Below are 22,952 nucleotides of genomic sequence, written 5' to 3' on the forward strand. Positions count from 1 at the left end.
GGAGAGGTCTAGTTCCCCAGACCCAGGGCCGGTGAATGGGCCGAAGACAACCGGGAGAAGTGAACGATACAGCCTTCATGTGCTAGGAGTGACTGGTGTCTTGATTGCAACTGAGGACTCCTGTTTACTTTTCTTTTCTTTTCTTTTCTTTTCTTTTCTTTTCTTTTCTTTTCTTTCTTTCTCTATCTGTCGTTTGTAGATATAACTTGTTAATGATGTTTGTAATGGTTTACTAAAACATGGAGGGGATGTAGAGAGCCACTCCAGCTTTCCCATACTTTGTTGCCCGCTCTGTGCCGATATACGATGTCTGGACTGCACGCTATAAAATAAAGAGGTGCTAGACCCTCGTGGTCTTTCCGCACGTGCCTAAGCATTGAACGGTATCGCTGTCTGTATGTGCTTAAACAGAGGCCTTGGTAGCAGGCCCGGCGACCGTGCACCTCGCCAAGTCTGCAATATGCCAGACATCCACAGTTGTTAACTCTCTTGGTGTATGATTCGCTGTGTGGGTGCTTACAATATTCTGACTGTAAGGATGTTCAAAACCACAAGAGAGCAGCAAACTCCCACAGACGTTATGCAACACAAGCTGACGGGCCAAATTTGTGAAAATATATTTTATTTTTGAAAAAAGTGTTCTCTTGAAATCATGGCGGAGGAAGTGTAGGGACGAGGGTGGCCGGGGAGAGAAACAATTTTATTGTTGCACATTTTTTAACGACATTAGCTCTGGCCTCTATTTCAGGGAACTTATCATAAATTATTGCCGTTGGGCAGATTTGGGCGTCAGGTAGCATAGCTCCGTGCATTCCTGCATCTGCTGCACAAGTCTATATGCTAACTGCAGGTTTGAGGGACACTTGTTACAGTGTTATTCTCAAAGGGTTTGTGTTTTCAAAGTGATGTATACTGATAGCGTTTTCTGTTTTCAATACTATGAAAACGCCAGTCAGTGGCAACCAGTATTTTATTATACCGCTAGCTGTTGTTGTAATAATAATGATGATACATTATTATTAGTGTAATTCTTTATTATTGCTGTTATTATTATTAATAATAATAATAATAATAATAATATGTAATTATGAATGTTCACACACTAATGGGTTGTTGAATACCAATCGGATCTTGCTTACCCTTGCATACAAGCAGACCCATTGCCAGTGTGTTTGTCTATCAAGATCGATGTTGTCTCGGCCACATTTCTGCTGCAGCTTTTACAGATGACCTCAAGGTGGTGTTGAAAGTCAGCAAAATTATGTTTAAACATGGCTTAGTTTACAATGTGGTGTTCGGAACCGGAAGAATGACGAATCTTCCACCAACAAGACCAAAAAAGCTGCTGTGGGCAGGTCATACACAGAAAGCAACGAATAGGAATAAGACAACTTAGGTTGACAGGATCGGCTCTGTGGAGTATAGTATATAATGCTGTCTGACAGAAAACTGAAGTTGTCTGCACCGAGACTGCTAAAATGGGCGGTCAATCGGGTGCTATGGGCTTCAATTCACAGCTGACATCATAGATCGGTCCTGCCGTAAACAACAATGCAAAAAACACAAATATTACAAAGTGCCAAGCATGTAGCAGAGCATTTGAAATATTTTCTGACCCTGATAGTTAGAAAATGAATCAATTAATATAAATACTTCTTTTGCAATAACGTTTGCTTTTCTAAAAAAAAAAAAAAAAAAAAAAAAGAGCGCAAAGATCAAAATTACACACAGCAGAGATGGGGGTGTAGATTAACTTTTGTTATAGTGATGCACGTCTTTTGTCAATAGTGTAGTCATCCTTTAGTTCTGTCTCCTTTCAGGCCTTGTCCCTTATGTCCAAAAGTAGCTTCCATGCATCCCAGCTATGTTTACACTAAACAAATACCTATACATATACAAAACCATGCAGTAGTAATCTGATAGATTTACTAAATAAAAAAAAAGGAAGTTGGCTTTTCTGAAAGTTGCCTTCTTTCAAGCATGCGTTCTCTTTGCTCTGGTGTTGTAGTCAACAACATGAACGCTTCCAGTGTGGCTAAACAGTACCGTCTTACAAACATTATGTGGTAACACTTGTGTTTCAGGTTTGGTAGGTGAAAGGTACATAATGTAAGGTATTCCCAGTGTTGTGCATGTGATTCTTGAATTCCAGACCTACAGTAATGACACTCTGGTCTACTATGTGCTTGCCTTTGCAGTCAATCACAGTCACGTCGGACAAAAGTGGAGCTGTGGAGGAGGAGCATTTAGAGAGCCCGGTAAGAACCTGCATCCTCTCACCTATTGCCTGAGAGGATGGGCTGTCATGATAGCAACAGCTCTTTTTCTTAAGCTCCTTGCATTGTTCTTGACTACCAAAATGCAAAGTGCAAATTGCCAACCTGATTTCACAAAGTGGTAGATACAAGCACACCTCATCCTGTCCAGGTGTGTTTAAGCAATTCTAATCTCCCCCATCCCACCCTCAAAAAAAGTTTCAAGACATGGTACCAAATGTTGCCTTTTCATACAATTTATTTGATGAATTGGGTAAAATCAATCACATATCAGATTTATTAGGGTGTTTTGAAGACGTGCACATGAACTATCTTAATTCTTTCAATGAGTTCCTAGCAACATCAACCCTCCCAGAGTTGTTTTTGACATCTACTTCCCACAAATCTTTTAAAAATTGGAAAGTGACATTTTTAGCTCAAAGATACCCTCAAATTGCCTAAATACCATAGTTTTTTCACACAATTGAAATACTCCAAAGATGCAATTTAACAGGGCCTCCTAATATTTTTCAGAATATATGGTTTTCTTTCTTTGCTTACATCTAAGAGTGCCTTTCATTTCTTAGTTCTTTGCCTTCCAAGTAAAAGTGGAATTATACAACATGACAGAGAGTCAACTTGGATGGGTAGGAATTAAAAATAAAACTTACACAGATCTCACACATTCCGACCCTAGACTCCTAAGCTATTTCTCGGGTTAGCCTAATCTTACAGGCTCGAACAGGATAGTATCCGCTTATGTTGGAGACCTTACACATCCAGAGAACATACTCATCCCTTTGGGATCCAGTCTTGGTACGAGAATAAAAGATAGTGACATCTCTATTGAACCATGGACACATACTGAATAACCTCTCATTAGCCTTACATGGGGCACCTTTTTTCTATCCTGGTCTTAAAACAACATACAACACTTAGCACAAACTAATCAATAAATGAAAGGGTTTAACATGGCTGCATGCTAAACCCCTAAAAATCATACTACGTATACAGGAGTGATACAGAGGTGAGGGTCTGTGGTCCAACCCTTGAGAAATTATGTCAGAGTATCAACGATTAATTTGTATCAGAAAAAGATTTGGCACAGCCAGTAGGTCTAACCTATGCAAGAGCTATTGGGTTTCCCAGTATTTTTAGCCATGTTGTACACCAGTGTGGCTGCTTCTCAGCATGGCTAAAAGTTAGCGGTGTAAAGGAGAGTGGCATGGAGTGGAGTGAAGTGTCATAAAGTGAGTGGTGTAGAGTTGAGTATTATGAACTGGCATGGCATGGTGTAGGGCTGTGTAGTGTGGAGTGAAATAGAGTGCCATAGACTGTAGTAGAGTGTCATGAGTTGAAGAGCATAGAGTGGAGAAGAGTGTTGCAGAGTTGAGTGGAGTAGAGTGTTAGAGAGGAGTAGAGTGTAATGGAGTGGTGTAGAGCAGAGTGGATTGGCATAGAGGGTGTTGCATAGAGTAGAATAGAGTGTTGGAGAGTAGTGTCAAAGAGTGGAATCATTGGCATAGACTGTCATAGAGTGCCGTGGAGTGGAGCGGCATAGAGGGAAGTAGTAAAGTGGAGTTGAGTGAAGTAGTATGTTGTAGAATAGAGTGGAGTAAAGTGGCATAGAGGAAGTTGCGTAGAGCGTTGTATAGAGGAGTATGTTGTAGAGTCGCATAGAGTTAAGTATTGTGGAGTGTCGTAGAGTAGAGTGGAGTGCTGTTGAGTGAAGTAGAGCGGCCTAAAGTGAAGTGGCATAAAGTACAGTGGTGCAGAGTAGATTTGCGTAGAGTCCAGTGGTATAGAATGCATTGTTTTGAGTAAAGTGCTGCAGAGTGCATTTGAGTGGAGTGCAGTGACGTAGAGTAGAGTGGTGCAGAGTAACGTAGAGTGGAGTGGTGCAGCGTAGATTGGAGTGGTGTAGAGTGCAATGGCATACAATGGAGTGGCACAGGGTGGGGTGGCGCAGAGTGGAGCAGAGTTGCGTAGAGTAGATTGTTTCAATGTAGAGTGAAGTGGTGCAAAGTAGAGTGGAGTGGTGCAGGATAGAGTGCAGAGGTGTACAGCAGAGTGCTGTAGAGTGGAGTGGATTGCAGTGGTGCAGAGTAGATCAGAGTGGTGTTGACTGCAGTGACGTAGAGTGGAGTGATGCAGAGTGAGCGACGTAGAGTGTAGTGGCATAGATTTGAGTGGTGTAGAGGAGTGCTTTGGTGTAGAGTACATCAGCATAGAGTACACTGGCATAGAGTGCTTTGGTGTAGAGTGCGATGGTGTAGAGTGGTACATAGTAAAGTGGCGTAGAGAGCGGTGGCATAGAGTACAGTAGTGCAGCATAGAATAGAGTGGTGTAAAGTTAAGTGACATACAGTGCAATAACGTAGAATGGTGTGAAGTGCAGTGGCACAGAGTGTTGCAGAGTAGAGCATAGTGGAAAACAGTACAGTGGCAAAGACTGTATTGATTTGAGTAAAGTGTATAGAGTGCAGTGGCTTAGAGAAGAGTGGAATGGTGTGGTGCAGGGGTAGATTGCAGTGGCATAGAGTGGAGTGGTGTAGAGTGGAAACGTGCAGAGGGGGATAGAGTTTCAGAGAGTTTAGTGGCATAAAGTATATTGTTTCAGACTAGAATGAGGTGGCATAGAATACAGTGTCGTAGAATGTAGTGGTGCAGAGTAGATCAGTGTGGCTTACAGTGGATTGGCATAGAGTGCAGTGGCGTAGATTGGAGCAATGTGGAGTACAGCGGCGTAGTGTGTAGTGGTGTATAATGCACTGGTGGAAAGTGCAGTAGAGTGGCTTAGAGTGGTACAGAGTAGAGTGCATTGGCATAAAGTGTAGTGGTGCAGAGTAGAGTGGCGTAAAATGCAATGGTATAGAGTGCAGTGATAGAGAGTACAGTGTTGCTGAGTAAAGTATAGTGGCATACAGAGTAAAGTGTTGTAGAGTCCATTGACATAGAGTGCAGTAGTGTAGAGGTCAGTGTCATTGACTAGAGTGGAGTGGTGCAGGGTAAATTGGAGTGGTGTAGACTGGAGAGGCATAACGTGGAATGTCATAGAGTGGAATAGAGTGGTGCAGAGTGCAGTGGCATAGAGCAGATTGTTTCAGAGTAGAGTGAAGTGGCATAGTGCAGAGGCATGGAGTAGAGTGTTGTAGAGTGCAGTGGTGCAGAGTAGATTAGAGTGGCTAGGAATGGATTGGTGTAGAGTGTTGTATTGTTGAGTAGGGTGATGAAGAGTAGAGTAGTGTAGAGTATAGAGGCATACAGCGCAGTGGCATAGAGTTGAGTGTTGCAGAGTACAATGACGTGGTGCATGATCTAGAGCAATGGTGTAGAGTGATGCAGAGTAAGGTGTTGTGACATAGGGTGCATTAGTGTGGATTATCAGACTATTGTATTGTATTGTAATAGTATTTATATAGCGCTTACTTCCCCTGACGAGGCGTTGAAGCGCTTTTCGCGACTCCGTAACCCAACAAGAATTAGTGGTGGATTAGTATAGGGAAATATGAGTACAGTTTAGTATTATTATGAGTTAATTTGAGCCGAGGATATGAGAGTTTGTTAGTTAGATTGACTGGAGTAATGGAGGGGTGGAGGAGGAAAGAATCTAGAAGTTTTAATTGGGATTTTGTGTTAATATGATTTAGGCTTGGGATGAGTAAAGGGTGGAAGGAGGAGGGAAGAGTCTGTGGAAAGGGTTACTGGGATCATAGTAGCAGGGTGAGATAAATGGGGGAGAATATAGTAGGGTTGTTTGGGAGATCATGGTAGTAAAGTGAGGTTTGAGAGTTAGATGTGGAAGAGGAGGGGAGAGCATAGGCAGAGTTATTTAGGAGATGAAAAGTAGAAGAACAGATTTTAGATGAGTCAGAGTGGGAATGGAGGATAGATTGATAGAGACATGACATATGGTGATGGGTAGATAAGTGTGATATAAGATGAAAGCAGGGATTCATAAGTATCTAGTATAACAACTTATCTAGGAGTTATGCAATGACCTATTAACATGTTAAGCATAGAATAACATGCACACACACACACACACACATATATATATATATATATATATATATATATATATATATATATATATATATATATATATATATATGTAAATATATATATGCACACACACACACATACATACACACATAAATACACACACATATGCACACATATATGTACATACATATACATATTTAAACCATGAGTAAATATACTTAGTTAAACAGGTTTATAGAGCGTGTGTATAGTTTATTGTTATGACACAGTAGCGATACATATTTTCTAAAGAACTATATATAACTAGAATATACACATAATCAGAAAAAAATATTTATTAACATAGTTATATGCAGTCCATAGTTGTTTGAATATGGTGGTTATGAAGGAAAGAGCCAACTCTTGAGTAGTTTTCTGAAGACAATATTGTTATCTGTGGCTCTTATAGTTGGGGGTAATGAATTCCATAGTTTGGCTGCTTGAACGGAGAAGGATGTACCACCTATAGTCTTTTTCTCGTATGGTGGTGTTCTAAGGCGTGGTGCCAATCTTGAGCGGAGGTTTCTTTGTTGAATGTATTTGGTTATTTTATTTCTGATAAAAGAGGTCCTGTTCCATGTTTAGCTTTGTGGGTGATACAAAGCAGCTTGAAAGTGCATCTTCTGGCAATGGGTAACCAGTGTAGTGCTCTCAAGGCAGGGGAGATGTGGGCTTGTGGCTTTACATGTAATAGTAGCCTGACTGCGGAGTTCTGAATACGTTGTAGTTTTTTCATAATAGATAGAGATCATCCATGGTAGAGGCCATTGGCATAATCCAGTTTGGATAGTACAAGCGAGATAGTAGCGTGCGCTCTGTGTGGAATTCCGAGGTGGGGGAAGATGCGTCGTAGGTAGTGGTGCTGAGTGGAGTGCAGTGGCAGAGATTGCAATGTTGCCGAGTAGACTGTCATAGAGTGCACAGGAGTATATTAGAGTGGAGTACAGTACAGTAGTGCAGAGTAGAACATAGTGGAATAGAGTGCAGTGACGAGTTCAATGATGTAGAGTGCAGTGGCGCAGAGTGTTGCAGAGTAGAGTGTAGTGGCGTAGAGTGCTTTGGGGCAGAGTGGATTGGAGTAGAAAGAATTGGTTATGAATAAAGTGGTGTAGAGTGTATTGGAAAAAAATGCAGTGGTTAGATTAGAGTGCAATGGTGTTTACTAGAGTGGTACAGAGTAGAGGAGAGGGACAGAGTGGAGTGGGGCAGAGTAGATTCCAGTGGTGCAGATTATAGTAGCACAGAGTAGATTGTTTCAGAGTAGGGTGAAGTGGCATTGAGAGGAGTGGTGCATGGTATAGTGCAGTGGTACAGAGTGCAGTGGTGCAGAGTAGATTAGAGTGGCATAGAGTGGATTGGCATAGAGTGCACTGGCGTAGACTGGAGTGGTACAGAGTAGGGTTCATTGACATACAGTGCAGTGTTATCGAGTGGCATAGAGCAGAGTGGTGTAGAGTGCATTAGTGAAGAGTGCAGTGGTACATAGTAGAGTTAGGTGGGGCAGAGTGCATTGGCACAGAATAGAGTGATATAGAGTAGAGCAGTATAGAGTGTAGTGGCTTAGAGTGAAGTGATGCAGATTAGAGTGCAGTGACACAGTGTGGAGAGACATATAGTGGAGTTGCATAGTGTGGAGTGGTGCAGAGTAGAGTGCAGTGGTGTGGAGTAGTGCAGAGAAGGGTGGTGTGGGGTAAAGTGGAGTATACATGGTGTGGTAGCACACTGCCATTACAGTCTACCCCTCTTCAATTGAAATGCCCATTACATTTGCATAGACAAACAGTTTTACTGATAAAGGTATATAGCACACAAACAATAATGTGTGAAAATGGCATCATCTACTGTATTTATTTCTTTTGCTCATATTAAAATGTTTGCTTGCCCCACACTTGAGAACTACCAAAAACTGGGCTTAATTTATGCTTTCCTAATCCTGATACATTCTGAAATATCTGCACATTTTGTTTACAGAAAATTAAATGTGTGCTAGAAAATACATAACGTAATTCAGCCTTCCTCCAGCACAATCCCAGTAGCCAGCATGATTGTCACATAAATCTTCTCACTTTGAAGTCAGAGAAAGACAAGCTTCCTTGGCAGGCAGAGCCTGACATTTGACCTCTGACTTTGAATGCACAGCAGATGTGACAACATAAGAACAAGATTTAAAGGACTCTTTACAGAAAGAGAGCACTTGGAAGGATACAGCAAATAAGGTATGGGCCACGGAAGGGACGGACTCAAGCTGAACAGCCTAAAGCAAATAAAGCCAGCAAATAGAAAGAAAGCAAATGTGAGTTACAAACCACAAAGCCAATGGGGAGCAATGGGCAGAATACATTACCAGGGAAGCTTTCTGAATGTCCCCAAGATGTCATTCAAAAAACAAACAGCTGAACTGTCTGGTAGGTTCAACCTAAAAGGTGGGAGCATATTAGTTGCATTAAGCAAAGACACCAGTGCCATCACACTACAATAGGAATGTCACTGTTTGTGTTTTTTCATCTTGTGTTGTTTTGCACAGCACAGCTAGGTAGCTTCGAGGAATCTCCGTCGGTGTGCACTAGCTGTAATGAAATACAATTCTTTCTTCTAGTGCAAATAATGGCAAGAGGATTTCTGATATACTCTAAACATACAGAGATTTGCAATGGCGAAAACCATTGCACATGAGATTCTTTCTCTGCAGGATCGGTCAGTGAGTGGTTAAAAGCTTGCTGCTGATAAATGTGGTGTACTGGAGGCTGTCTAGGTAGCTTCACATCCTTTCGTAGGTTGTTAAACTGAGTACAGTATATTGGATGATAAGAACATCTGTTACTTGCAACACTCAAAAGTGGCAGAGTGCTGTATTTAGCATTATGTTCAAAACATTATTATTATTATTATTATTAGCTGTGTAACTCCTGTTAAGAAAACTGCAAAACTTTAGGCCCTCTTCATAAGAGTAAATTTGGTTGTAGACTAAGTTCACAAATGAATTTACCTTTTTCCACCTACCAGGGATTTACCAAGAAATTCCTGGAAGGCTAATATACTTCACAAGAATTAATTTCTCTGCCACATGGTTGAGAAATCCTGACTCGTCAAATCCACTCAAGGGGTGGGGAATGCATGTTCCAAGGTGTGGTTGCCTTGGAAGTACGTTTGTGGGCATCCTCATACTCCTCTCTGACCTCTTCCAACTCTAGACATGGCTGGATGGGAAGGGATGTACATCCAGGATGGGAAGGGATGGACAGATCACTCAGTTCCCCCCAGAAGTTGGTGGGAGTGTAGGGGAAGTTAGGGGAAGACATTTTCCACTGGAGAAAAGTGTTTTTCCTGAAGAGAAAAGACAGTATTTTTGTACAAGTGGGCCCCACTACCCCTTTGCAAAGTTGTCCCAAAAAGAACATTGCACAGGGTTAATTTGAGCCATCACCAAACATGACATGACATTTCTAGATGTACCTCTGGAAACCTGCACCTGGGCATACTTCTGGGAATGTTTGTGAATAATATAAAGTTCGCTCAGGCTGAGGCATAAACCTCTGAGGAGTTGGCTTACTCAGATTGAATTAATATTAAGGGCCAGATGTATCATTGTATCCAATAGCGATTATCTAATTGCGATTTTTTGCGAATGGCACTTAAGTAATCATTTTATTTGAATGTATGAAACTCCAGGAGTTTCATACTGCGATTCACAAGGGCTCGCAAATGGACTTACCTCATCAATATTCATGAGGTAGGTCACAATTTGCGAGCCATTGCGAATGCCTACAATCACAGGGATGGTGACCTCCTGGGCTCAGAAGACCACCATGTCTGGAATTACTTTTCAATAAAGCAATCTTTTTTTTTTTAAATGCAGCCTGTTTTCCTTAACCCCTTCGCTGCCAGGCCTTTTCCCCCTCCTGTGCCAGGCCTTTTTTTGCCTATTCGGGGCAGTTCGCGCTTAGGCCCTCATAACTTTTTGTCCACATAAGCTAACCAAGCCAAATTTGCGTCCTTTTTTTCCAACATCCTAGGGATTCTAAAGGTACCCAGACTTTGTGGGTTCCCCTGAAGGAGGCCAAGAAATTGGCCAAAATACAGTGAAATTTTCGTTTTTTTCAAAAAAATTGGAAAAAGTGGCTGCAGAAGGAGGCTTGTGGTTTTTCCCCTGAAAATGGCATCAACAAAGGGTTTGTGGTGCTAAACTCAGCAGCTTCCCAGCTTTCAGGAACAGGCAGACTTGAATCAGAAAACCCAATTTTTCAACACAATTGTGGCATTTTACTGGGGCATACCCCATTTGTGCAATTTTTTGTGCTTTCAGCCTCCTTCCAGTCAGTGACAGGAATGGTCATGAAACCAATGCTGGATCCCAGAAACCTAAACATTTCTGAAAAGTAGACAAAATTCTGAATTCAGCAAGGGGTCATTTGTGTAGATCCTACAAGGGTTTCCTACAGAAAATAACAGCTGAAAAAGAAAAATATTGAAATTGAGGTGAAAAAAACATAAATTTTTCTCTACGTTTTACTCTGTAACTTTTCCCTGCAATGTCAGATTATCGAAAGCAATATACCGTTACGTCTGCTGGACTCCTCTGGTTGCGGGGATATATAGGGTTTGTAGGTTCATCAAGAACCCGAGGAACCCAGAGCCAATAAATGAGCTGCACCCTGCAGTGCGTTTTCATTCTATACCGGGTATACAGCAATTCATTTGCTGAAATATAAGGAGTAAAAAATTGCTATCAAGAAAACCTTTGCATTTCCAAAAAGGGCACAAGATAAGGTGTTGAGGAGCAGTGGTTATTTGCACATCTCTGAATTCCGGGGTGACCATAGTAGCACGTGAATTACAGGGAATTTCTCAAATAGATGTCTTTTTTACACACACTCCTATATTTGGAAGGAAAAAATGTAGAGAAAGACAAGGGGCAATAGTACTTGTTTTGCTAATCTATGTTCCCCCAAGTCTCCCGATAAAAATGGTACCTCACTTGTGTGGGTAGGCCTAGCGCCCGCGACAGGATATGCCCCAAAACACAACGTGGACACATCACAGAAAACAGAGCTGTTTTTAGCAAAGTGACTACCTGTAGATTTTGGCCTCTAGCTCAGCCGCCACCTAGGGAAACCTACCAAACCTGTGCATTTCTGAGAACTAGAGACCTAGGGGAATCCAAGGAGGGGTGACTTGTGTGGCTCGGACCAGGTTCTGTTACCCAGAATCCTTTGCAAACCTGAAAATTTAGCTAAAAAAACACATGTTCCACACATTTCTGTGGCAGAAAGTTCTGGAATCTGAGAGGAGCCACAAATTTCCTTCCACCCAGCGTTCCCCCACGTCTCCCGATAAAAACGATACCTCACATGTGTGGGTAGGCCTAGCGCCCGCGACAGGATATGCCCCAAAACACAACGTGGACATATCACAGAAAACAGAGCTGTTTTTAGCAAAGTGACTACCTGTAGATTTTGGCCTCTAGCTCAGCCGCCACCTAGGGAAACCTACCAAACCTGTACATTTCTGAAAACTAGAGACCTAGGGGAATCCAAGGAGGGGTGACTGGCGGGGCTCGGACCTGGTTCTGTTACCCAGAATCCTTTGCAAACCTAAAAAATTGGCTAAAAAAACACATGTTCCTCACATTTCTGTGGCAGAAAGTTCTGGAATCTGAGAGGAGCCACAAATTTCCTTCCACCCAGCGTTCCCCCACGTCTCCCGATAAAAATGATACCTCACTTGCGTGGGTAGGCCTAGCGCCCGCGACAGGATATGCCCCAAAACACAACGTGGACATATCACAGAAAACAGAGCTGTTTTTAGCAAAGTGACTACCTGTAGATTTTGGCCTCTAGCTCAGCCGCCACCTAGGGAAACCTACCAAACCTGTACATTTCTGAAAACTAGAGACCTAGGGGAATCCAAGGTGGGGTGACTGGCGGGGCTCGGACCTGGTTCTGTTACCCAGAATCCTTTGCAAACCTAAAAAATTGGCTAAAAAAACACATGTTCCTCACATTTCTGTTGCAGAAAGTTCTGGAATCTGAGAGGAGCCACAAATTTCCTTCCACCCAGCGTTCCCCCACGTCTCCCGATAAAAATGATACCTCACTTGCGTGGGTAGGCCTAGCGCCCGCGACAAGATATGCCCCAAAACACAACGTGGACATATCACAGAAAACAGAGCTGTTTTTAGCAAAGTGACTACCTGTAGATTTTGGCCTCTAGCTCAGCCGCCACCTAGGGAAACCTACCAAACCTGTACATTTCTGAAAACTAGAGACCTAGGGGAATCCAAGGAGGGGTGACTGGCGGGGCTCGGACCTGGTTCTGTTACCCAGAATCCTTTGCAAACCTAAAAAATTGGCTAAAAAAACACATGTTCCTCACATTTCTGTGGCAGAAAGTTCTGGAATCTGAGAGGAGCCACAAATTTCCTTCCACCCAGCGTTCCCCCACGTCTCCCGATAAAAATGATACCTCACTTGCGTGGGTAGGCCTAGCGCCCGCGACAGGATATGCCCCAAAACACAACGTGGACATATCACAGAAAACAGAGCTGTTTTTAGCAAAGTGACTACCTGTAGATTTTGGCCTCTAGCTCAGCCGCCACCTAGGGAAACCTACCAAACCTGTACATTTCTGAAAACTAGAGACCTAGGGGAATCCAAGGAGGGGTGACTGGCGGGGCTCGGACCTGGTTCTGTTACCCAGAATCCTTTGCAAACCTCAAAAATTGGCTAAAAAAACACATGTTCCTCACATTTCTGTGGCAGAAAGTTCTGGAATCTGAGAGGAGCCACAAATTTCCTTCCACCCAGCGTTCCCCCACGTCTCCCGATAAAAATGATACCTCACTTGCATGGGTAGGCCTAGCGCCCGCGACAGGATATGCCCCAAAACACAACGTGGACATATCACAGAAAACAGAGCTGTTTTTAGCAAAGTGACTACCTGTAGATTTTGGCCTCTAGCTCAGCCGCCACCTAGGGAAACCTACCAAACCTGTACATTTCTGAAAACTAGAGACCATGGGGAATCCAAGGTGGGGTGACTGGCGGGGCTCGGACCTGGTTCTGTTACCCAGAATCCTTTGCAAACCTAAAAAATTGGCTAAAAAAACACATGTTCCTCACATTTCTGTTGCAGAAAGTTCTGGAATCTGAGAGGAGCCACAAATTTCCTTCCACCCAGCGTTCCCCCACGTCTCCCGATAAAAATGATACCTCACTTGCGTGGGTAGGCCTAGCGCCCGCGACAAGATATGCCCCAAAACACAACGTGGACATATCACAGAAAACAGAGCTGTTTTTAGCAAAGTGACTACCTGTAGATTTTGGCCTCTAGCTCAGCCGCCACCTAGGGAAACCTACCAAACCTGTACATTTCTGAAAACTAGAGACCTAGGGGAATCCAAGGAGGGGTGACTGGCGGGGCTCGGACCTGGTTCTGTTACCCAGAATCCTTTGCAAACCTAAAAAATTGGCTAAAAAAACACATGTTCCTCACATTTCTGTGGCAGAAAGTTCTGGAATCTGAGAGGAGCCACAAATTTCCTTCCACCCAGCGTTCCCCCACGTCTCCCGATAAAAATGATACCTCACTTGCGTGGGTAGGCCTAGCGCCCGCGACAGGATATGCCCCAAAACACAACATGGACATATCACAGAAAACAGAGCTGTTTTTAGCAAAGTGACTACCTGTAGATTTTGGCCTCTAGCTCAGCCGCCACCTAGGGAAACCTACCAAACCTGTACATTTCTGAAAACTAGAGACCTAGGGGAATCCAAGGAGGGGTGACTGGCGGGGCTCGGACCTGGTTCTGTTACCCAGAATCCTTTGCAAACCTAAAAAATTGGCTAAAAAAACACATGTTCCTCACATTTCTGTGGCAGAAAGTTCTGGAATCTGAGAGGAGCCACAAATTTCCTTCCACCCAGCGTTCCCCCACGTCTCCCGATAAAAATGATACCTCACTTGCGTGGGTAGGCCTAGCGCCCGCGACAGGAAACGCCCCAAAGCGCAACGTGGACACAACCAAAATTTTTGAAGAAAACAGTGCCTACCTGTGGATTTTGGCCTGTAGCTCAGCCGGCACCTAGGGAAACCTACCAAACCTGTGCATTTCTGAAAACTAGAGACCTAGGGGAATCCAAGGAGGGGTGACTTGCGGGGCTCGGACCAGGTTTTGTTACCCAGAATCCTTTGCAAACCTCAAAATTTGGCCAAAAAAACACTTTTTCCTCTCATTTCTGTGGCAGAAAGTTCTAGAATCTGAGAGGAGCCACAAATTTCCTTCCACCCACCATTCCCCCAAGTCTCCCGATAAAAATGATACCTCACTTGTGTGGGTGGGCCAGGTGCCTGCAACAGAATAAGGCCCAAAACCTGAAGAGATAGAAGGGAGAGGTATTTTTGCAATATATCATTTTGATGTGTGCACATACGTCCGTGATGTGCCAAACACTAAAATAGTGAAAAGAAACACACTTAGGTTATGTGAAGAAGACCCCTCACCCACCAACCAAGTTGGTGGCATGCTTCATCATCGGGGTCCCACCCGAGGCACCTAGCGTGTCACAGGTGTGCTGCGACGCCTGATTACAGCGGAGCAGGTTTTGTCATTTTTTACAACACATACTGGTTGGATTTGGCACGAGGGTGAGTGATGGTTCAGTGGATCAAATTTTATTAACAAGAGATTTCACAAAAATGAAATGCACTGCTAATAACTGAAAGGCAAAAAAGTGAACCAATGACTCACAGCTCGTGAGCTGTAAAGCCGCGACAAGGCACCAACCGCTTTACAGTCCATTCACACACCTTTCATACATGACACGCACAAGACCATTCACACCGCCAGCCACGGGCCCAGCACATTACAACACTCACATCGACAGACCGCGCCACTCAAGGGCCCATCACTTACATACGCCCACATGCCTGATACAAGAATCACACCAGCTGATGGGAGTGTGGACTGCCGTTTGGCTGGCACCGCCAGCCAAGCGCCACCCCACGCACACCGCCAGCCAAGCGCCACCCCACGCACACCGCCAGCCAAGCGCCACCCCACGCACACCGCAATCACTTTTTTTAATTTATAAACAACAAATAAACTACTAATTATAAAATAGGCACTAAACTACAAACACAAAACCTCAAACTAAATACACGACAGATGCCAACCGTGAAACATATGAAAATATAAAACAGACAGCTTACGCTCACGGTATTTCCCAAAAGTTTTTCCTTGTGTGGTAACTTCTAAAACAGCTGGGCACACACAGCCCAGGCTTTGAAGGGCATTCGGGGCAGTACATCCGGCTCTCCCTCCGGATTGATCTCCGGGCACATACTCTACATTTCTTTGTGGGCATGTCTTTTTTGGGAGTGGGAGGAATGTGATCTGGAAAGTGCCGATCTTTCAATCTAGCCACATCCTCCACCACTTCTACTCTAGGAACTCTTGCCGGTTCCACCACAATAAGGCTTTCTATCACCGACTCCTGAAATTTAACAAAAGTCATCCTTGACTCAGGTGAACAATCCTTGTATACAATAAAGGCATTAAAAGTTGCCAAATGAAATAAATGTAGGGCCAACTTTTTATACCACACATACGACTTACGAAGAGCAGTGTAAGGTTCCAACCTCTGATCTACTCTATCAACACCACCCATGTGCCTATTGTAGTCCAAAATGCACGCAGGTTTGCGCACTTCCGAAACCTGACCCCAAACAGCCACAGGGGAAGTACTCTCATCGTGGATGGTCGATAGCATGTACACATCCCTCCTGTCTGAAAATTTCATAGCTAACAGCTCATTATTCCGCAAGGCACTGCACTGTCCCCTCTCAAGTTTTTTACAGACAAGCTCCCTTGGATAGCCTTTGCGGTTAGAACGGATTGTGCCACAAGCAACAGTGTCCACCCTAAACAACTCCTTGAACAACTGCACTCCAGTGTAGAAATTATCTACGTACAAATGGTGACCTTTGTTAAACAGCCGTCTAGCAAGTTCCCACACAATTTTTCCGCTAACTCCAAAAGTGGCCGGACAACCAGGAGGGTCAATACTGGAATCCCTACCAGTGTAGACCCGGAAATTATAAACATATCCTGTACTGCTTTCTGACAGCAGATACAATTTAATCCCATACCGTGCCCTCTTACTAGGGATGTACTGCTTAAAAACTAAACGCCCCTTGAAAAGGACCAAAGACTCGTCCACACTTATCTCTTTGCCTGGAACATAGACCTCTGAAAACCGATCCACAAAATGATCAAGGACAGGCCTAATCTTAAAAAGGCGGTCACAATCAGGGTGATCTCGTGGCAAGGCTAAAGCATTGTCTACAAAATGCAGCATACGAAGAAGAAGCAAATACCGATTACGTGTCATAGTTGCAGGAAATATAGCAGTTGCCATCAAGGGACTAGTAGACCAATAAGAAGCCAGTGACGGCTTCCTGATCAACCCCATCAAAAAAGTCAAACCTAAAAACCTTTTCATCTCTTCCAGATATGTGGGAACCCAATGAGTAGCTCTAGACTGAGGCTTAAGTCTGGCAGCGTTGTCCCGCAAATATTGCTCTGCATACACATTTGTCTGCTCCACAATCTCTTCCAAAAATACATCGTCCATAAACAAGTGAAAGAATTGGACAGGCAGAAAGTTTTCCGTATTAACTCTACACCCTGGGAGACCAGTAAATGCAGGTAACTGTGGCTGCTCCATGTTTGGGGCAATCCAGGTGTCAGGTCTTCCAATGGGAAACCCTGCAGCCCCAGGCTGCTGCACTCTTGGCACATCAATGTCCTCCTCTAACACAGGCCCTTCATCTGCACTGAGAGTAGCTTCCTCATCAGAAGAATGCTCTTGGACAGAAAACTCACTTCCAGAATCTCCTGCTTCCTCCTCTGCCTCAGATGCAGAGTCAGTGTCGTAATCATGGTCTGAAGACGACTCAAAGAGCATGCGAACAACCTGCTGAGCGGTCACTTTGCGGCTAGCCATGATCCTAACAACAAATGGATTGCCAACAACAACTAGCACTAAAATAAGTAATGAACAAAGTGTAGCTTTATCACAAAGAGTTATGTACTACAAAAAACTATACCACACAGTTGCCTGAAATAGCTACTCACCAAGCAACTACTCTGCAATCACCAATGATATCCCACTAAAAAGAAAAAAGAAAAAAGCAATTTAGACATATGACAACACAAACACCACTGTGCTCAAATCTAAGGACAATGTCAAACACACAATACTGCATTTAGTACACCACCTACAAACATGTCAACAATACTCCTTTGGAGTAAATTGCGTTCACTTACCTAAAACATGCAACTATGCAAACCACTGGACAACTACTGCCAAAACCTCAAAGATCCACAGCAAAGGAAGCAAAAGCGTTGAACTAGAAGAAAAAAAAGAAATAAATTGTTATAATCACAAATACAAATACTTTGCCAGTTGACAAACACCCCACCACCAAGAACTTAGAAGTTGTCCCTGGTACCTAAGTGGATCCTGCCCCCCTCGGGGTAGATGGGCGTAAAAGAATTGGCCAATCGGACCCCAAGGGGGGCAGAAATGGGCAACACCTCTGTGCCCCCTTTCAGGGGGCGACCCTTCCCCAAGGGGTCGCCCCCAAAAACACACACAAAAAACGATATCCCTGGTGTCTAGTGGTTTTCGCCCCCCCCTGGGGGCAGATCCGCCGAAAAAACGGCCGATCTGCCCCCAGGGGGGGGCGAAATACAAATAAAAATTGCCCCGGGGGGGGGGGGGGGCGACCCTTGCCCAAGGGGTCGCCCCCAAAAACAAACATAAAAAAATATATCCCTGGTGTCTAGTGGTTTTCGCCCCCCCCTGGGGGCAGATCCGCCGAAAAATCGGCGAATCTGCCCCCAGGGGGGGGCGAAATACAAATAAAAATTGCCCCCGGGGGGGGGGCGACCCTTGCCCAAGGGGTCGCCCCCAAAAACACACACAAAAAACGATATCCCTGGTGTCTAGTGGTTTTCGCCCCCCCCTGGGGGCAGATCCGCCGAAAAAACGGCCGATCTGCCCCCAGGGGGGGGCGAAATACAAATAAAAATTGCCCCCGGGGGGGGCGACCCTTGCCCAAGGGGTCGCCCCCAAAAACAAACATAAAACAATACATCCCTGGTGTCTAGTGGTTTTCGCCCCCCCCCCCTGGGAGCAGATCCGCCGAAAAAACGGCCGATCTGCCCCCAGGGGGGGGGGCGAAATCCAAATAAAAATTGCCCCCGGGGGGGGCGACCCTTGCCCAAGGGGTCGCCCCCAAATTTAGTCAAACAGAAAATCCCTGGTGGCTAGTGGAGATTCCTGCTCCACGATCGCGGGCCCTGCCCGCGATCGTGGAGCAGGAATCTTGAGAAAACAGACACAGGGGGAAAGGAAAAACCCTTTCCTTTCCCCCCATGTCTGTTTTCTCAAACCCCCCGCCCCCCAAAAACGGAGAGGACTCACCTTAGAGCTCCTGCTCCGAAGACGCGCTGGAAGCAAATGGCTTCCAGCGCGCCGGCAACACTCGATGACGTCAGCGCGCTGAGCGCGCGCTGACGTCATCGGATTGCCGTGGGGGGGGGCGGGGGTGGAAGGGGAAGGTCTTCCCCTTCCATCCCCGCCTGGGGGGGGAAGGGGGGTGCACGGGGGGCGCGCTAGCGCGCCCCCAAGTTCCCCTGTGCCATGGACGAGATGATCTCGTCCAAGGCACAGGGGAACTGTAGCCTTGGACGAGATCATCTCGTCCAAGGCACAGAACAGGTTAAAGGAAAATGGGATGCGTTTAAAAATGAAAAGTTTACTTTTCATTTTTTAAGAGTAGGCAGGGTCCGTGGGACCACTGGCTGCTCTTAAAAATACATTTTTGCATGCATACACAAAGGGGAGGGGTCCCTCGGGGACCCCTTCCCCTTTGCGAATGGGTTACCACCTACTTGAAGTAGGTGGTAACAGCGATTGTTTTGCAACCGCATTCAAGGTCACAAAACAATCATAAATACCTCTGCGATATGGTATTAGGAAGGGGCGCCCTTGACATGCTCTTCCTAATACCGAATCGGTATGTAGTCGCAAATCCAATTTACGATTCAGTAACAAGTTACCGAATTACAAATTGGCCTTGTTACATACCAAAACGCATTTTTGCGATCGCAAATGGCCCATTAGGCCGTTTGCAATCGCAAAAATGTTTGATACATCTAGGTCTTAGTCCTTTAGCTGGAAAGATAGCACTCTTGTTGCAGTGGACTATGTGTAACATGCAGATTGCACAAGTTCTAATCCCAGATGGAGTGCTCAACATTTAACCCCTTTAGTTAATACAATGAGTACCACTGGGCAATAGTATTAAAAGGTATTTTTCCTACTGCCATTGGTCTATAGCATTAGAAATGTTTTTGTTCCTGCTTAGCTTCCATTGCTACATCGCCTTAAAAGCAAATTGGAATGGGATATTGACTCCATGTTATTACAGCACTTTCAGATATGGTGAACATTCTCTATACGTCATTGAGAAAATTGAAAGGGGGCAATATCAGGACATTTGTCAATATTTGGCAACTGCCCCGTCCAGCCTCCTTTTGTTTTCCCCAACTTATGTAAAATGTGGGCAACCATAGGGGCAGATTTAAAAGCCCCTTGTGTCATATATCACCACATTAGCATATTTTTTTCTACTCTAATGTGGCGATATTATGGCAAAAACACCACGCCATATTTACAAAGTGGCGCAATGCATGCATTGCATCACTTTGTAACCCCTTGTGCTACATTATGCCTGCGCCAGGCATAATATATGCAAATGGGGCTGAAAAAATGGTGCAATTAAATTTAAAAGAATTCTTTGTGCCATTTTTAGGACATTTTTAACGCCTGCATAGAGCAGGTGTTAAGGAGGTACACCATTGATTTCAATGGGCCTCAATGCTTTGCAGGATTAGTTTAATAATTTTCGGCACTAATTCTGCAAAGCGCCAAACTAGAGGAAAAAATGTTGACGCTAGTTCCCAAACTACCGCCAATGGTGTGCCTTATGTTAAATATGGAGCACACATGGTGGCGCTAGGGGGCGCTAAGGGGTGGAAGAAAAGAGGCGCTGCATTGGATGCAGCGCCATTTTTCTTGAATTCAGCCCATAGTATTCCTTACAGCAGAGTCCCTTCTGACTCTCCTGGAAAAAAACCTCTGGTGGACCTAGCGCTGTCTAGATTGACGTAGGAGGGGCCACCCTATTTCAAATCAAAATGAGACAAAAACTTGGGACCTAATTCACAGCACTATTTTAGGTGCTGAAATCAGATATAAAACGGTTGCCTTCCAAAAATAATCATGGTTTAAAAGTTCAGCTACCTCAAGATGTGGTGTGTGCAATGCTTGAAGGTTGTAAATTATCTAATGAGTTGGAGATTTTTCATACACATGAGCCGGCGCCCCTAACTAATCGAAGAAAAAAAGCGGTTTCACACATCATATATTTAGAAAGTAGACAGATGTTTAGAGATGTACTGGATGCACCGTCCATAACAGTCAATTCGCATCGGAATGGATCTGGTTTAAATATTGTCATTTTATAGCACACCAACCAGTCTACTATGTACTCAGCGTATATAGGCAGTGTTACCATGGGTGGCAAATGTTCACTTAATAAGCAAAGTACTAAGTTTGAAAATGGACTCCTTTTGTCCGCCCTCATGCCCAGGACCTGATAAAGACTTGGTTGTAGTGTGGAATATCGAGTAGAGAATTTTGTGATACGTTCATATACGTCGAAATATTGAAAGTAATTCTATACTTTTGATATTTTGGCTATAGTATGAAGGTGGCATCACAATATTCCCTACTTGATATTTCTGACCCACACCATCACACTTCTAGGTATATACCTGTTATGCTTGCATGCATAATTTATGTGCAGCACTTGCCAGATCAGGAGCGTAGCTTTTAGGGGGGTGAGGGTTACCTGCCCCTAATAAATTTGTTTTCTGATGAATAGTTGGGTACAGGTGCTTTCAGTCGGGTATGGTGAAGAGTTTGTCGGATTTCACCTGGAATGGAATCTTTGAGTGCACATACTGACAAACTCACCCACACTCTTCTCAGTTTTGAAACTCCTCAAAAATTTTGTTTATTTTACAAGGTATTTTGTTTCTCCCACTTAGTAGTCCTACCAATCCACATTCCTCTCCCTTTTCACTGCCCTTTAAGTCCCTCTCATGCGCCCTGCTTGTCGTATATTGTATTTTAACATTGCATGCCAGCGTGATTGTTGGATAATATGAAGCTCACCCCCCGCAATCTTACTGAACAAGCTACACCCCTTGTGCCAGATACTCAAGTCAATATAGGTGAATTCCCAAAAAACTGGCATTGGCTAAACATTGCACCGATGGAGGTGTTAAACTAAAATGTAGGCCAATTTATCTGTAATAAAACAATATTGTCTTTGGCCCCATTGCTCTCTGTTTTTAGCTTTCTTCTTAGTATTAGCAAACCGTGAGAAAAGTGGATACTGAGTTCATGTGACAGAATGATAAAACCGGGAATGTAATGAACTTTAATGGTATTCATGAAAACATGCAACTCCCTTAAATCTGGTGATACTTGCACATGTATTAATTTTCCTTATTTTCCTTCACTCTTCCATTCTGAGTCTTAATTGGAGTCAATATAGTAATTGTTATACTCCACTCTTGACCCATTTAAGAGTTGTCAAAATAGGGAGTTCATTCTCAGCCAGAAAATGTTAAAGTTCTCATTACCTTATCTTAATGCCTATTTATCATTATAGATCTGCCAGTTAGGTATGCCTAGATCACAGTTTCCTTCATTTGCCCATTTTGGATTACTTTTTATAATTGTTTGTATTGTTAAATTGCTGTCATCAAAATGTTCATATCTCTAAGTCTCTTTCATCGCTGAAACCAAACAGGAGAGGCTAGAACACAGAAAAGCCATCTGGCAACATAGGTGAAAAATTTCCACTAAATAAATTACAGTAACTGGGAGGCCATAGTCCTCTCTAATGTACCTGCAGATCTTCACATGGGCATAACCCAGGAGATGCGAATCAACAAGCACTAACTTGGGCCAAAGTGTAACCACAGAGTATAAGCCAAAGCACATGTCCCTAAGAGAGTAGCTGCAGTGATTTCAGGAAAATGTCTCTCTATTTTCCAGTGCCAAACAGGAATCAACACCATATTCACACGCCTTTCACTAGTTCTTTTAAATCTTAATCCTGTAACCACTAAATAAGGTCTTCATTTTTCATACTTGATACTTTTGTATCTCAAGGGTTTGGTAGCTTAAGATGTTACTTAAACTGCTTAAATCACTTTATCAAGTACCCTTCGACAATATGATGTTGCATTTGCTCATAGGGTAAATAAATAAAGGCAAAGAAGTATATTGTTGTCAAAAATAAGACATCAACTCAGACATTTCAATCTGTCAAACCAATGGGTTCAAATATTGGCAAAGGTTCTGGTAGTTACTTCAGAATCAAGTCTTAACAAGCATCTCCTGATCCATTCCTGATGTCTGAGAGCAAAATGAAAAGGACATCTTTCATCAAGCCTGCCTTTGATGCAAACAATTTACTGTCTGAAAATACAACATTTTAAGACAACCT

General features: G+C 43.7%; 1 protein-coding gene across 1 annotated transcript in view; it reads left to right on the plus strand.

Annotated features, from left to right (window-relative positions):
- LOC138288093 (collagen alpha-1(VII) chain-like) overlaps window positions 1-22,952 on the plus strand; it is a 963,348-nt gene that overhangs the window by 590,480 nt on the left and 349,916 nt on the right. The window contains exon 69 of the mRNA XM_069229319.1: window positions 2,199-2,258. Coding sequence (XP_069085420.1) covers window positions 2,199-2,258 — 60 coding nt within the window. The remainder of the gene's footprint in view (window positions 1-2,198; window positions 2,259-22,952) is intronic.

Source organism: Pleurodeles waltl, chromosome 4_1 (assembly GCF_031143425.1).
Source record: "Pleurodeles waltl isolate 20211129_DDA chromosome 4_1, aPleWal1.hap1.20221129, whole genome shotgun sequence".
In the NCBI taxonomy this organism is placed as follows: Eukaryota; Metazoa; Chordata; class Amphibia; order Caudata; family Salamandridae; genus Pleurodeles; species Pleurodeles waltl.